Genomic DNA, 13,667 nt, shown 5'->3' with positions numbered 1-13,667 from the left:
ATCGGGAGAGCGGGACAGCGGAGCGGCAACACCCGAGGACAGCCGCATGTGAGTACTGTCTATAAGAGGAGGGGGGCTGCTGTTTATAAGGGGGGGGCTGCTTTCTATGGAGAAGAGAGAAATCTTGGCTCATACTACAACAGCCTCCTCCATTGTACACAACAAGGACTCACATATCAGCACGGTAAGCAGCGCCACAAGGCGCATCACCCTGGTGTCAGATTCCCTTTAAAATAAAAGTACTCGTACTTGGTATCGGCGAGTACTAGAATTAAAGTGTCGGTACTCGGTCTTAAGAAAATGGTATCGGGACATCCCTAAATAGATCTATTATATAAACAGAACAGATGTAAAGATAGTACTGCTAGTGACCTAGTAAAACAAATAATGGGGAATAAGGACAAAAGACGCTATTGTTGTAAAACGATATAATGGAGCAATGCTGGGGATAGAATATTAATAACTTTTTGTATTGTAGTATTAGGAACAAGGCGCTTCTCCAAACGTTGTCGCTCATAGTCCAAAATAGAACATCTGCCAAGTAATGAATGAGTATGGGGATTCATCACTACAGTGTGGGGATGCATCACTAGTTGTTTTGCTATTCATTAGGGATGTAAGAAAAATGGATTCGCGCGATTTTTCACTTGGCGATACTGAATCAATTCAAAATATTTTTGAATCGATCCTTTTAGGGATGTGGAATTTGTATCTCCTGACGCCCGGAACAGCATGTCCCGGGCATCAGGAGATACAAGTTCCACGTTTGTGGAGCCGGGCAGCCCGGATCCGACGCGGCAGCGCTCTGGGTGTATGGAGCGGGCTCGTGCCTGCTCTGTACTCTGCGACCCCCGGCTGATTGCAGTAGCCGGGGGCCGCTGATGTATCACCGCCGCTAGTATCCAGCATGCGGTGCTCTGCAGTGTGTATGGAGCGGGCTCCGGACTCGTGCCCGCTCCATACTCTGCAGCCCCCGGCTGTTCTCAGTAGCTGGGGGCCGCCGCTAATAGCCAGCATGCGGCGATCGCTGTGGCTGGCTATTAACCCTTTAGATCGCCGCTGTCAAAGCTGACAGCGGCGTCTAAAGGGATCTGTGAATGCTCCCTGGTGGGGTGGATTGCGCCCCCAACCGAATCGTATCGCCAAATTCTTGGCGATTCACACCCCTACTATTCATAGGTTCAGACATGTTGTGTTGTAATTCTCCATGAAAGTAATATAAAGAGTATTTTAAAGAGTAATATATTGTATTCTTTTCTATGGTTCATTTTTATTACTTTTTTTTGTTTTTGTTTTATTGTGTGTTCATTTTTATTAATTTCATTGATTCTCTCCCCATATTAGTTTACAGGAGTGGGGTTTTCCTGTACATCTTCTCCCCAATGTCCTGGATGCTGGGTGTATAGCTGGGAAGACTTCCTATGAGTGGTGTGGAATCCCTCAGGGGGCAGAAGTTGGTGTTGCTTTAGGAGATTTCCAGTGTTCAGTCTACAGTGCATCACCTGAAATCACAGACGCAGGTACGGATAAACTGCAGTGTATTTACACCCAATATATTAGATCTAGAGCCATAGATCGTATATGATTCAGTATGCCTCTGGTATAAAGATACAGAATACACTAGAACTGCGACTAACGTAAACCTATAATCCAGTTCTAATCCCTGGAAACATGCAACTACACTTTAGTTACTTTAATGCTGAGATAAATGTTCTCACAGCTTGTTGTACTATTAAGTGTGAATAGCAGACGTGCTCACCCTGTATAGTACATGTTACAGTGCATTTGTCACATACAAAAACACTTGTGAAGCTGCCCACACATTGCAGTAGGGCTACAATACCTCTCTCTGCATAGCCTATGACACACAGAGTTCGCCTGCCAGCAGCAACCCTATGTAGTTTTACTGCGCATGCTCTGTCAAAGTGTACTACGGCGCAGTGCAGACGTGCAGCACTGATGTAAGCAGAGAGAGGCCTTGCAGACCCTATGCCCCACCCTTCCGATTGTCCGGGACACCTTTCAAAAGCTTTTTGTATAGATCAAAAAAGCTTTTACATAAGTATTATATTTAGGAGCACAGTGTGTGGCAGTATTAAAATCAGGGGCACAGTGTGTGGCATTATTATAATCAGAGGAACCGTGTGGCAGTATTATATTTAGGGGCACGATATGTTGCAGTATTACATTTAGGGGCACAGTGTGTGGCAGTATTCATGAGCACAGCATGTGACAGTATTATATTCAGGGGCACGGTGTGTGGCAGTATTCATGGGCACAGCATGTGACAGTATTATATTCAGGGGCACAGTGTGTGGCAGTATTCATGGGCACAGCATGTGGCAGTATTATATTCAAGGGCAAGGTGTGTGGCAGTATTCATGGGCACAGCATGTGACAGTATTATATTCAGGAGCACAGTGTGTGTCAGTATTCATGGGCACAGCATGTGACAGTATTATATTCAGGGGCACAGTGTGTGTCAGTATTCATGGGCACAGCATGTGACAGTATTATATTCAGGGGCACAGTGTGGGGCAGTATTCATGGGCACAGCATGTGACAGTATTATATTCAGGGGCACAGTGTGTGGCATTATTATAATCAGAGGAACCGTGTGTGGCAGTATTATATTTAGGGGCACGATATGTTGCAGTATTACATTTAGGGGCACAGTGTGTGGCAGTATTCATGGGCACAGCATGTGACAGTATTATATTCAGGAGTACAGTGTGTGTCAGTATTCATGGGCACAGCATGTGACAGTATTATATTCAGGGGCACAGTGTGGGGCAGTATTCATGGGCACAACATGTGACAGTATTATATTCAGGGGCACAGTGTCTGTCAGTATTCATGGGCACAGCATGTGACAGTATTATATTCAGGAGCACAGTGTGTGTCAGTATTCATGGGCACAGCATGTGACAGTATTATATTCAGGGGCACAGTGTGTGTCAGTATTCATGGGCACAGCATGTGACAGTATTATATTCAGGGGCACAGTGTGTGGCATTATAATCAGAGGAACCGTGTGTGGCAGTATTATATTTAGGGGCACGATATGTTGCAGTATTACATTTAGGGGCACAGTGTGTGGCAGTATTCATGGGCACAGCATGTGACAGTATTATATTCAGGAGCACAGTGTGTGTCAGTATTCATGGGCACAGCATGTGACAGTATTATATTCAGGGGCACAGTGTGGGGCAGTATTCATGGGCACAGCATGTGACAGTATTATATTCAGGGGCACAGTGTCTGTCAGAATTCATGGGCACAGCATGTGACAGTATTATATTCAGGGGCACAGTGTGTGTCAGTATTCATGGGCACAGCATGTGACAGGATTATATTCAGGAGCACAGTGTGTGGCAGTATTTAGGATAAATCCAACACACTTCGTTTTACCCTGTGACTTACTATAAGGTTATTAATGTTCTATAACAGACAGCAGTGCGGCTGCTAGGTGTGAACCAGGCCTCAGCGTTCAGCTCAAACGGTCACCTGACTCGCTAAATGTAGTTGTATCACCTCTGCTCTATACATTCCTTATGGGAATATTAATGTTTGGAAGCCACACAGACAATCTCAGTGGTCAGACCACCACTCCTGTGGATAGGGGATAACTTTTGATCTTGGGATAACACTTTTCATTTTGGGGGAAGCTGTGGCCAGCAGTATATTTTGTTGTACATTCAGTAGAATAACCGTTCATGATGTAATATTCCGTTTTAGCTAATAACAAGGACTCTAAATCAAGCTATCCTCCACAATGATATCTAAACGCTTAACAAAGCATAGGGTAAGGGGTTTGCTTGACAAGACAACATGCTTAAAGGGGAACTCTGGTACATAAGTACTCATCCTCTATTCACAGAATAGGGGATAAGTGTCTGATCGCGGAGGGTCCGACCACTGAGACCCCCTGCAATTTCCTGCCCTGCAGCCTGGTGCTCTCCATACACAAAGTGACTGTCCAGGCATGCTGGGAGTTGTAGTTTCACTGCAACACTAGCATAAATAGTAGGCACATCTTAGGTCTGTTCCAGCTCATAGATATTGCAGTTACTAATACAAACAATACAGATATAATTCTCCGATCCACAATTATCAGTGTAATATTCATTGTGATTATGGCTGTGTGCCAGCATGGCACTTTACTAACCACATTGGCAGAATCCTCACAGACTCTACTACTCATTATTAATTCCCCCAATAACAATGTCCTGTCGGTCTGTTTACCTCCAGGATTATTAGACCACAGATATCTATCTTGGGAGCCATGTCTCCATGCAGATTTCCGTATACCTATATGCTAATATAATATAATAAGAAACAAACAAACCAAAACAAAAATACATTTATTTATACGTTTCTGTTTTTTATATATGTCATACAATTCCTTTGTATAGATTATTTGTATTATATTGTATTTCATGTTTGAGTCATGGGATTTGGCAGGGGGGGGGGGGATGGTGGGGAAGTATTTAAGATGGGCACTTAACCCTCGCTGTTATAGTCTAAGATTAAAGGACAAGTCTCATGCTCAAAAACCTATCCCCTAATTGAAGGATAGGGGATAAGTTTTAGATCGGGGGGGGGGGGGGTCCGAGTGCTGGGGCCCCCCGCATTCTCCTGTTTGGAGCCCCCGTGCACTAGCACAGGAGAGCGTCACGACAACCCGCCCAAAGCTCTATGGGAGAGCCGAAGATTGCCGAATAGCTCTCCCATAGAACTATATGGAGGGGGTGTGGCGGCCTCCACTTCGGGCAGGGGTCATGACGCGCTCCTGTGCTAGCGCACGGGGGCTCCAAACAGGAGATCGTGGGGGGCTCCAGCGCTCTGACCCCCCGTGATCTAAAACTTATCCCCTATCCTTTGGATAGGGGATAAGTTTTTGAACATGAGACTTATCCTTTAAGAGAACTGTTAAAAGGCATCAGGCCTATTCATGTGTTTGTCCTGACTACAGTGGGGCAAGAAACTTTTTAGTCAGCCACCAATTGTGCAAGTTCTCCCACTTAAGAAGATGAGAGAGGCCTGTAATTTTCATCATAGGTATACCTCAACTATGAGAGCTATAATGAGAAAAAAAATCCATAATCACATTGTCTGATTTTTTAAGAATTTATTTGCTTATTATGGTGGGAAATAAGTATTTGGTCAATAACAAAAGTTAATCTCAATACTTTGTTATATACCTTTTGTTGTGAGGTCAAACATTTTCTCTAAGTTTTCACAAGGTTTTCACACACTGTTGCTGGTATTTTGGCCCATTCTTCCATGCAGATCTCCTCTAGAGCAGTGATGTTTTGGGGCTGTCGCTTGGCAACATGGACTTTCAACTCCCTCCAAAGGTTTTCTATGGAGTTAAGATCTGGGGACTGGCTAGGCCACTCCAGGACCTTAAAATGCTTCTTACGAAGCCACTTTTTTGTTGCCTGGGCAGTGTGTTTGGGATCATTGTCATGCTGAAAGACCCAGCCACATTTCATCTTCAATTCCCTTGCTGATGTAAGGAGGGTTTCACTCAAAATCTCACCATACATTGCCCCATTCATTCTTTCCTTTACACGGATCAGTTGTCCTGGTCCCTTAGCAGAAAAACAGCCCTAAAGCATGATGTTTCCACCCCCATGCTTCACAGTAAGTATGGTGTTCTTTGGATGCAACTCAGCATTCTTTCTCCTCCAAACACGACCAGTTGAATTTTTATCAAAAAGTTCTACTTTGGTTATCTCAGGGGTATGGAAATTTAATAAAAAACTACTTGTCCACGGGACTAAAAATGAGCAAAATCTACTTGTCCCTTATGACGATCCACTTGTCCCGGCCAATTTTTGCTTTTACACTCTCATTTTTTTCCTCCTCGCCCTATAATAGCCATAACTAACTACTATAATGATACCTTTTCATTTTTCCATAACATATTCTCTGAAACAAAAAATAAATACAAATATTGGCGAAGTGAAATTGAAATAGTAAAAGATAATTTAGCAAATTTGGTGGTTTTCTTTTCTACGCCATTTACCTTGTGGTTGAGCTAACATGTCATTTTGATACTTTAGGTTGTCCTGATTACATCAATACCAGATTTTTATTGTTTCCGTCATGTTTTACTAATTTAAAAAAAAATCTGAACTTTTTAGATTTTTTTTTTTAATTGCCATTCTCTGACCCCTGTAGCTTTTTTTTTTCTTCCGAATACGGGGCTGTATGAGGGCAAATTTTTTGCGCCATAGTCAGCTTTTTTTTGTATCGGTACCATTTTGGTATTGATCTGACTTTTTAATTGCTTTTAACTTTTTTTCTGGGATATTATAAAAATTGCAATTCTGTGGTTTGGTATTTTTATTTTTACATTTATGTAATTTACCGTACGGGATACATATTGTTATATTTTAACCTGTTGGGGACCACGGGCTTATGGATACGACCTTGTGTCCTGGTACTTGAGGACCAAGAGCGTATCTGTACGCCCGTGGGAATTTCGATCCCCGCTGCTAGCTGGACGGGGATCGGAACGGGATGCCTGCTGAAATCATTCCGCAGGCATCCCGCAGGCATGCTGGGAGTTGTAGTTCAGCAACATCGGGCCCTTCAGATGTTGCCGAACTTCAACTGCCAGCATGCCTGTGCAGTCTGGGCATGCTTGAAGTTAAAGTCTGGTCACTACACAATGGTCTCCAAACTGTTCTCTTCCAGTTGTTGCATAACTACAACTCCCAACAAGCCCTTTGGCTGTCTGGGTATGCTGGGAGTTGTAGCATTGCAACAACTGGAGGCACACTGGTTGGGAAACATTGTCTGTTTCCTAACTCAGTGTCTCCCAACCCGTGTGCCTCCTGCTGTTGCAAAACTATTACTCCCAGCATGCACTGACACTGCCTGACCATGCATGCTGGGAGCTGTAGTTTTGCAACAGCTGGAGGCACACGGGTTGGGAAACACTGAGATAGGAAACAGACAGTGGTGCGGAAACACTGTGGTAGTCTGTTACCTAACTCAGTGTTTCCCAATCCCAACCAGTGTGCCTCTAGCTGCATAACTACAACACACAACATGCACGGTCTGTCGGTGCATGCTGGGAGTTGTAGTTCCCCCCCCCCCCCCCAAGTGAATGTACAGGGTACATTCACACGGGCGGGGGTTTACAGCAAGTTTCCCGCTTCAAGTTTGAAATGCGGCAAATTTTCTGTTGCAGTGGGAAACTCACTGTAAACCTCGCCCGTGTGAATGTACCCTAAAAACACTACACTACACTAACCCTAAATAAAGAGTAAAACACTGCATATACACTACACCCTTACACTGTCAGCCCCCCCCCCCCCAATAAAAATTAAAAAGGTTTTGTACGTCAGTTTTTCCAAAACGGAGCCTCCAGCTGTTGCAAAATAACATCTCCCAGTATTGCTGGACAGGCATTGACTGTTCAGGAATGTGGTAAGTTTTGCAACAGCTGGAGGCACTCTGTTTGGGGAAAACTGGTGTACAGTATATTTGGTGGAGGAGGCAAGTGAAACGCTTGCATCCGAGTACACCCCTACAAAGATCCCTAATTTAGGCCTCAAATGCGCATGGCGCTCTCTCACTTCAAAGCCCTTTCTTATTTCAAGGCAACAGTTTTGGGCCACATATGGGGTATCTCTGTACTCGGAGAAATTGCGCTACACATTTTGGAGGGCTTTTACCCCTTATGAAAATGTAAAGTTGGGGTCTACACCAGCCTGTTAGTGTCAATTTTTTTTATATTTTTTCCCCATACTTTTCATTTTCATAAGAGGTAATAGAAAATATATTCCCCCAAAATTTGTAACACAATTTCTCCCAAGTACAGAAATACCCCATATGTGGGCGTAAAATGCTCTGCGGGCGCACAACAAGGCTCAGGAGTGAGAGCGCACATGTACATTTGAGGCCTAAACTGGTGATTTGCACAGGGGTGGCAGTTGTTCTGACATAAACGCAAAAATTTAAATACCCACATGTGACCCCATTTTGGAAACAACACCCCTCACGGAACGTAATAAGGGGTATAGTGAGCCTTAACACCCCACAGGTGACTGACAGATTTTTTAAACAGTGGTCCGTGAAAATGAAAAATGTAATTTTTCATTTGCACCGTTCACTGTTACAAAGATCTGTTAAACGCCAGTGGGGTGTAAATGCTCACTGCACCCCATGTTATGTTCCTTGAGGGGTGTAGTTTCCCTCAAATAGTGTGCCATGTGGGGTGTTTTTCGCTGTTCTGGCACAATGGGGGCTTCCTAAATGCAACATGCCCCCCAAAAACCATTTCAGCAAAATTCGTTTTCCAAAAGCCTGATGTCGCTACTTCCCTTCTGAGCCCTCTAGTGCACCCGCAGATCACTTTACATCCTCATATGAGGTATTTCCATACTCGAGAGAAATCAACCCCACTAGCCCTCCAGGGAGCATTCACATGCCCCTTTAGACGCCGCTGTCAGCTTTGACAACGGCAATCTAAAGGGTTAATAGCCAGCCGCGGCAATTGGGAACGCCGCATGCTGGCTATTAGCGGCGGCCCCCAGCCACTGAAATCTGCAGTTGATTTCTTCACACCAAGCTGCTTGCCGTTAGCAGATTCAGTCTTCCCAGCCTGGTGCACGTCTACAATTTTGTTTCTGGTGTCCTTCGACAGCTCTTTGGTCTTGGCCATAGTGGAGTTTGGAGTGTGACTGTTTGAGGTTGTGGACAGGTGTCTTTTATACTGTTAACAAGTTCAAACAGGAGCCATTAATACAGGTAACGAGTGGAGGACAGAGGAGACTCTTAAAGAAGAAGTTACAGGTCTGTGAGAGCCAGAAATCTTTCTTGTTTGTAGGTGACCAAATACTTATTTTACCGAGGAATTTACCAATTAATTCATTAGAAATCCTACAATGTGATTTCCTGTATTCTTTCCCCCCATTCTGTCACTCATAATTGAGGTATAACTATGAGGAAAATTACACACCTCTATCATCTTTTTAAGTGGGAGAACTTGCACAATTGGTGGTTGACTAAATACTTTTTTGCGCCACTGTATGTGAACATGCCTTTAACCTGACATAATTAAGCAAGAAGTTTTATTGGATCATGTAGTTTGCTGGACATCTTTCTTTTTATCAGAATACTTCAGCTGCCTTAGCATCATATAGTACCTGTAGCATCTCCCAAAATCAGATCTAAATTTAAAGGGGTACTCCCACCCTAGACATCTTATCCCCTATCCAAAGGAGGGGATAAGATGTCTGATAAGATGTCTGATCGCGGGGGTCCCGCCGCTGGGGATCCCGCATTATTGCATGCGGCACCCACCTGTTTTTTCACCTGAACCGCTGGAGGGTCTGAGTCGTGACTACGGGAACGGAAGTCCGTGACATCAGGTCTCCGCCCCTGTGTGACATCACGCCCGTCCCCTCAATGCAATTCTATGGGAGGGGGCGTGACGTCACACGGGGGGGGGGAGTCCTGACGCCACAGACTTCCGTTCCCGTAGTCGCGACTCAGACCCTCCAGCGGTTCCGGTGAAAAAACAGGTGGGTCCTGCATGCAATAATGTCTGGGATCAGACATCTTATTCCCTATCCAAAGGATAATAAGACAATAAGATGTCTAGGGTGCGAGTACCCCTTTAAGGCCTTAGGCTGAGTTCATTTATGCTACACTTTAGCAAACTGGAGATTTTCAGTGTGATGTAGGCTCCATTGGTTCCATTCTATGATGGCTTTCTCTGTATAGAATTTTGCTGTAAGAATTAAATTCTTCCTCAATGTTCTTCTAATTTTAAAGTCATGAATATAAGCACATCTGCTCAGCTGACCTTCTCCATGCCGGGGGGATTCCAGCCTGAAGACCATCCTAGTCCTCCTCAAGCTGTGACATATTTTCCTTACTTCAAGGATCGGTATTTGGCAGTTGCGGCTTCTCTGAATGGAGGGAATGTTTTTGCTTCCTTCGTCACAATGTTAACTCAATGGACGTCAGAGTTAGGTAATAGCAGAATTATCTATACATATACATTGTCTGGTGAATAGTGCAGATATATTTATATAAGTCTCTGTGCACTTCAGCTTAGTCTCTACATTCACCTGACAGATGCCAAAAGCCTCCTTTAGTCTCCGTTACGGTGCATCAATACACAGTGGTCCCTTAAGTTACAGTAGGCTCAGGTTACAATATTTTCTACATACAATTCAAAAAGTACGTGAAACAAAATGGACCACAGCACTCCAATAGATCGTGTTCAGTGAATGTGAGGTTTATTCACCCATCAAATATGATGCAATAAGGTCTTTCTTACGCATGTAAGGTCAAAATGTTGCATTTTATTGTACTTGATGGGTACATAAACCTCACTTTCACAGAACACAATATTGAAGTTCTGTCTTCCATTTTGACATCTGGATCATATAACCTTTGGTAAGGTTTTAAAGGGGTACTCTGCCCCTAGACATCTTATCCCCTATCCAAAGGAAAAGGGATAAGATGTCTGATCGCGATGGTCCCGCCGCTGGGGACCCCCGCGATCTCCCTGCTGCACCCGGCATTCGTTTAGAGCGTCAGGTGTAGCGCCAGAGGCTTGTGACTTCATGGGCACGCCCTGCTCGTGATGTCGTGGCCACACACCCTCAATGCAAGTCTATAGGCTTGCATGAGGGGGCGTGGCCGTGGCATCAGAAGTGGGGCGTCCCCGTGAGATTACGAGCCTCCGCCCCGCATTGCCAGTCATCCAATACAGAGTGAAGTTTGCTCTGTGTACCGGATGCCTGGGGTGCCGCAGCCGAGATCGCGGTCAGACATCTGCGCTCCGTTGTTACTCTAGCAGTGGACGTTATGTAACCACCTCAGCCAATCAGCTGCCTCGACAGTCAGGCTCTGTACTCCTGGTATTATGGCTCCCGTCAATGAGCATTAATGGCAGGAATATGAAGCTTGACCGCCGAGGCCACAAATTGCCTGCAGCGGTCACGTGACATCCGCTGTTGAAGTTACATCAGAATGCCAAAGGATGGGGGTGGGAACAGAAAGGGGAGATAAGTAACAGCTTGTTATTTTATTGCATTTGGAACCTTTTACGTTTTAACCCTTTAAATTGCTGTGAAGGAGAATGTCTCCTGGGAACTTGAACCTCACTTGCATAATAACAAAAAGGCTTAAAACTCAGTGCCAGAAAGGGCTATGTTGATAAAAAAAAAAGTATGCCCAGAATCCTGCTGACTATTCCTGATGAGGCATGGTCTTATTAACATGCCTGTTTCCCTTCTGACAGGTTGTCTGTGGTATTGCTGCTTAGTTACATTGAAGAGAAGTTATATTCCAACACACAACCTGAAGACAGGCGTGGTGCTGTTTTTGGAAGAAATTATGCTTGTTTTTCTATTTTTGGATAACCACTTCATTTATTTTTGCCCCTTACCCATTAAAAATGACCTGCTAACATTCTTATATCATCTACACACAGAGATTAAAAGGTATTAAATTGACCTACCAGTTTGTGTTTGGATTGAGCACCTGGTGAAAACTAGACAATATACGGGCATCATGTGCATTGACCAACATTGAATATCCTTTAATCTGGCACTGTAGTTTAGAGGTCCCATTTAAGATGGCCACTTTATTAGGTACATCTGCTTAATCACTTGTTAGCACAAAAAGCTAATCAGCTAGTTATATGGCAGAAACTCATTTAGGCATGTAGATGTGGCCAAGAAAACAAAACAAGCATCAGAATGGAGAATACATTTGCTAAGTCCATGGTGATTCAAAAGAGGCTCTTGAAGAAGACGTTGTCATGATTACGTGCCTATGGGAAGTATGGATCGACCGATTATCGGTATGGCCGATATTATCGGCCGATAATGACGATTTGGGGCATTATCGGTATCGGCAATTACCTTGCCGATAAGCCGATAATGCCCCGCACCGCCCCCGACCCGCCGCACCGCGTCGCACACCGCACCGCCCCGGCCCCATTGCCTCCCCCATCCCCGGTTTTATAATTACCTGTTCCCTGGGCCCACGCTACTTCTTGCTCCTGCTGCGTCCTGCGTTACGCTGTGCGCAATGACGAGTGACGTGACGTGCACGACGTGATGTCACCGTCAGTGCGCACAGTGACAGCTCAGGAGGACGCCACCGGCCACCAGATGTAGAGTGGACCCCGGGAACAGGTAATTATAAAACCGGGGATGGGGGAGGCAATGGGGCCGGGGCGGTGCTGCGGGTCCGGGGGGGACGGTCGGGGGGGGGGTGGTCGCGGTGCGGCAGTGGGGGGAGCGGTGGCAGTGATAGGTCTCAGGACATCCGGACAGGCAGAGGGAGAGAAGCGGGCGGCGGCCTATGGCACCGCAAAAGCCACTGCAGTGCATTGATTTAAAGCTCCCGCTTCAAATCAATGATCTGCAGCGGTGTCGCGGAGGAATAAATAGCCTATAACTTATACCGGAATATCAGTATAAATTATCGGCTATCGGCCCTAACCTCCACCGATTATCGGTATCGGCCCTAAAAAACCGATATCGGTCGATCCCTAATGGGAAGCAGATACCAGTGGTCCCTCAACATACGATGGTAATCTGTTCCAAATGGACCATCGTTTGTTGAAACCATCATGTTGAGGGATCCGTGCAATGTAAAGTATAGGACAGTGGTCTACAACCTGCGGACCTCCCAGATGTTGCAAAACTACAACACCCAGCATGCCCGGACAGCCAACGGCTGTCCGGGCATGCTGGGAGTTGTAGTTTTGCAACATCTGGAGGTCCGCAGGTTGAAGACCACTGGTATTGGAGGTTATACTCACGTGTCCCTGACGCTCCGGACCGTCACCGCTACCCTGGATGTCGCCTTCCATCGCTGTCGCCACGTCCCCGGGGTGTCCCCGGCATCCTCGCTCTCCCTCGCCGCCATCACGTTGCTACGCACGCTGCTCCTATTGGATGACGGGACTGCGTGCGCAGCGACGTGATGACGACGATGGAGAGCGCCGACGATGGAGGGGATCCCAAAGAGGACGCGCCGGAGCCCCGAGGACAGGTAAGTGATCGTCAGCGGACCACAGGGGGCACCGTAAACGGCTATCCGGTGGCAGCTGAAGCAGTCAGCGCTGCCGGATAGCCGTTTATGCGATGGCCCCGACATACAAAAGCATCGTATGTTGATGCTGCCTTCAACATGCGATGGCCTCTGAGGGGCCATCGTATGTTGAAATGATCGTATGTCGGGGCCATCGTAGGTCGGGGGGGTCACTGTATTTGAAGGTACAGTGTACACATGGAAGTATGTATGTGTGTGTACACATCCTGTGGTTTGGAATGTATAATAGCACCTTCTTGAATAATATGACACCTGTTACACTGAATATTACTTGCAGCCATTCTGGTCCTTTGGGGGCTTTACACCCTCTGGTATTCTTCTATTACAGTATTATGATGTTATTTTAATAAGCAGTGTGATAGTGACAGTTTTTTTTTTTTTTTTTGTATTTTACGTGAAAATCCTCCCATTGAAGCTTTTTAGATAGAAATAATCCAGTAATGTGCACAGGAAACCTGATTTTAAATGAAAAGGATGTAACACAATTTGATAGAACAATCTGGTCTCCAAGCATCTCCCATTTCCTGTAATCTGGAGCTGATGTGTTGTCAAGACGGTGGCTG

General features: G+C 45.5%; 2 protein-coding genes and 1 long non-coding RNA gene across 4 annotated transcripts in view; 2 read left to right on the top strand and 1 right to left on the bottom strand.

The window, feature by feature from the left end:
* Positions 1-13,667, top strand: part of SHPK (sedoheptulokinase) — a 36,707-nt gene that overhangs the window by 16,273 nt on the left and 6,767 nt on the right. The window contains exons 5-6 of the mRNA XM_056559185.1: positions 1,345-1,520; positions 9,799-9,999. Of these exons, the coding sequence (XP_056415160.1) occupies positions 1,345-1,520; positions 9,799-9,999 (377 nt within the window). The remainder of the gene's footprint in view (positions 1-1,344; positions 1,521-9,798; positions 10,000-13,667) is intronic.
* Positions 1,378-13,667, bottom strand: part of LOC130356966 (uncharacterized) — a 107,958-nt gene continuing 95,668 nt past the window's right edge. Inside the window, exon 4 of the long non-coding RNA XR_008889046.1 lies at positions 1,378-1,502. This is a non-coding gene — a long non-coding RNA (uncharacterized LOC130356966). The remainder of the gene's footprint in view (positions 1,503-13,667) is intronic.
* Positions 9,865-13,667, top strand: part of LOC130356962 (transient receptor potential cation channel subfamily V member 1-like) — a 76,563-nt gene continuing 72,760 nt past the window's right edge. For both annotated transcript variants that reach the window (XM_056559181.1, XM_056559180.1), the window contains exon 1: positions 9,865-9,999. The gene's annotated coding sequence lies outside the window, so the exon portion shown is untranslated. The remainder of the gene's footprint in view (positions 10,000-13,667) is intronic.

This window comes from Hyla sarda, chromosome 2, assembly GCF_029499605.1.
Source record: "Hyla sarda isolate aHylSar1 chromosome 2, aHylSar1.hap1, whole genome shotgun sequence".
Lineage (NCBI taxonomy): Eukaryota > Metazoa > Chordata > Amphibia > Anura > Hylidae > Hyla > Hyla sarda.
The sequence above is the reverse complement of the archived record's forward strand: the minus strand, read 5'-3'. Positions and strand labels throughout refer to the sequence as shown.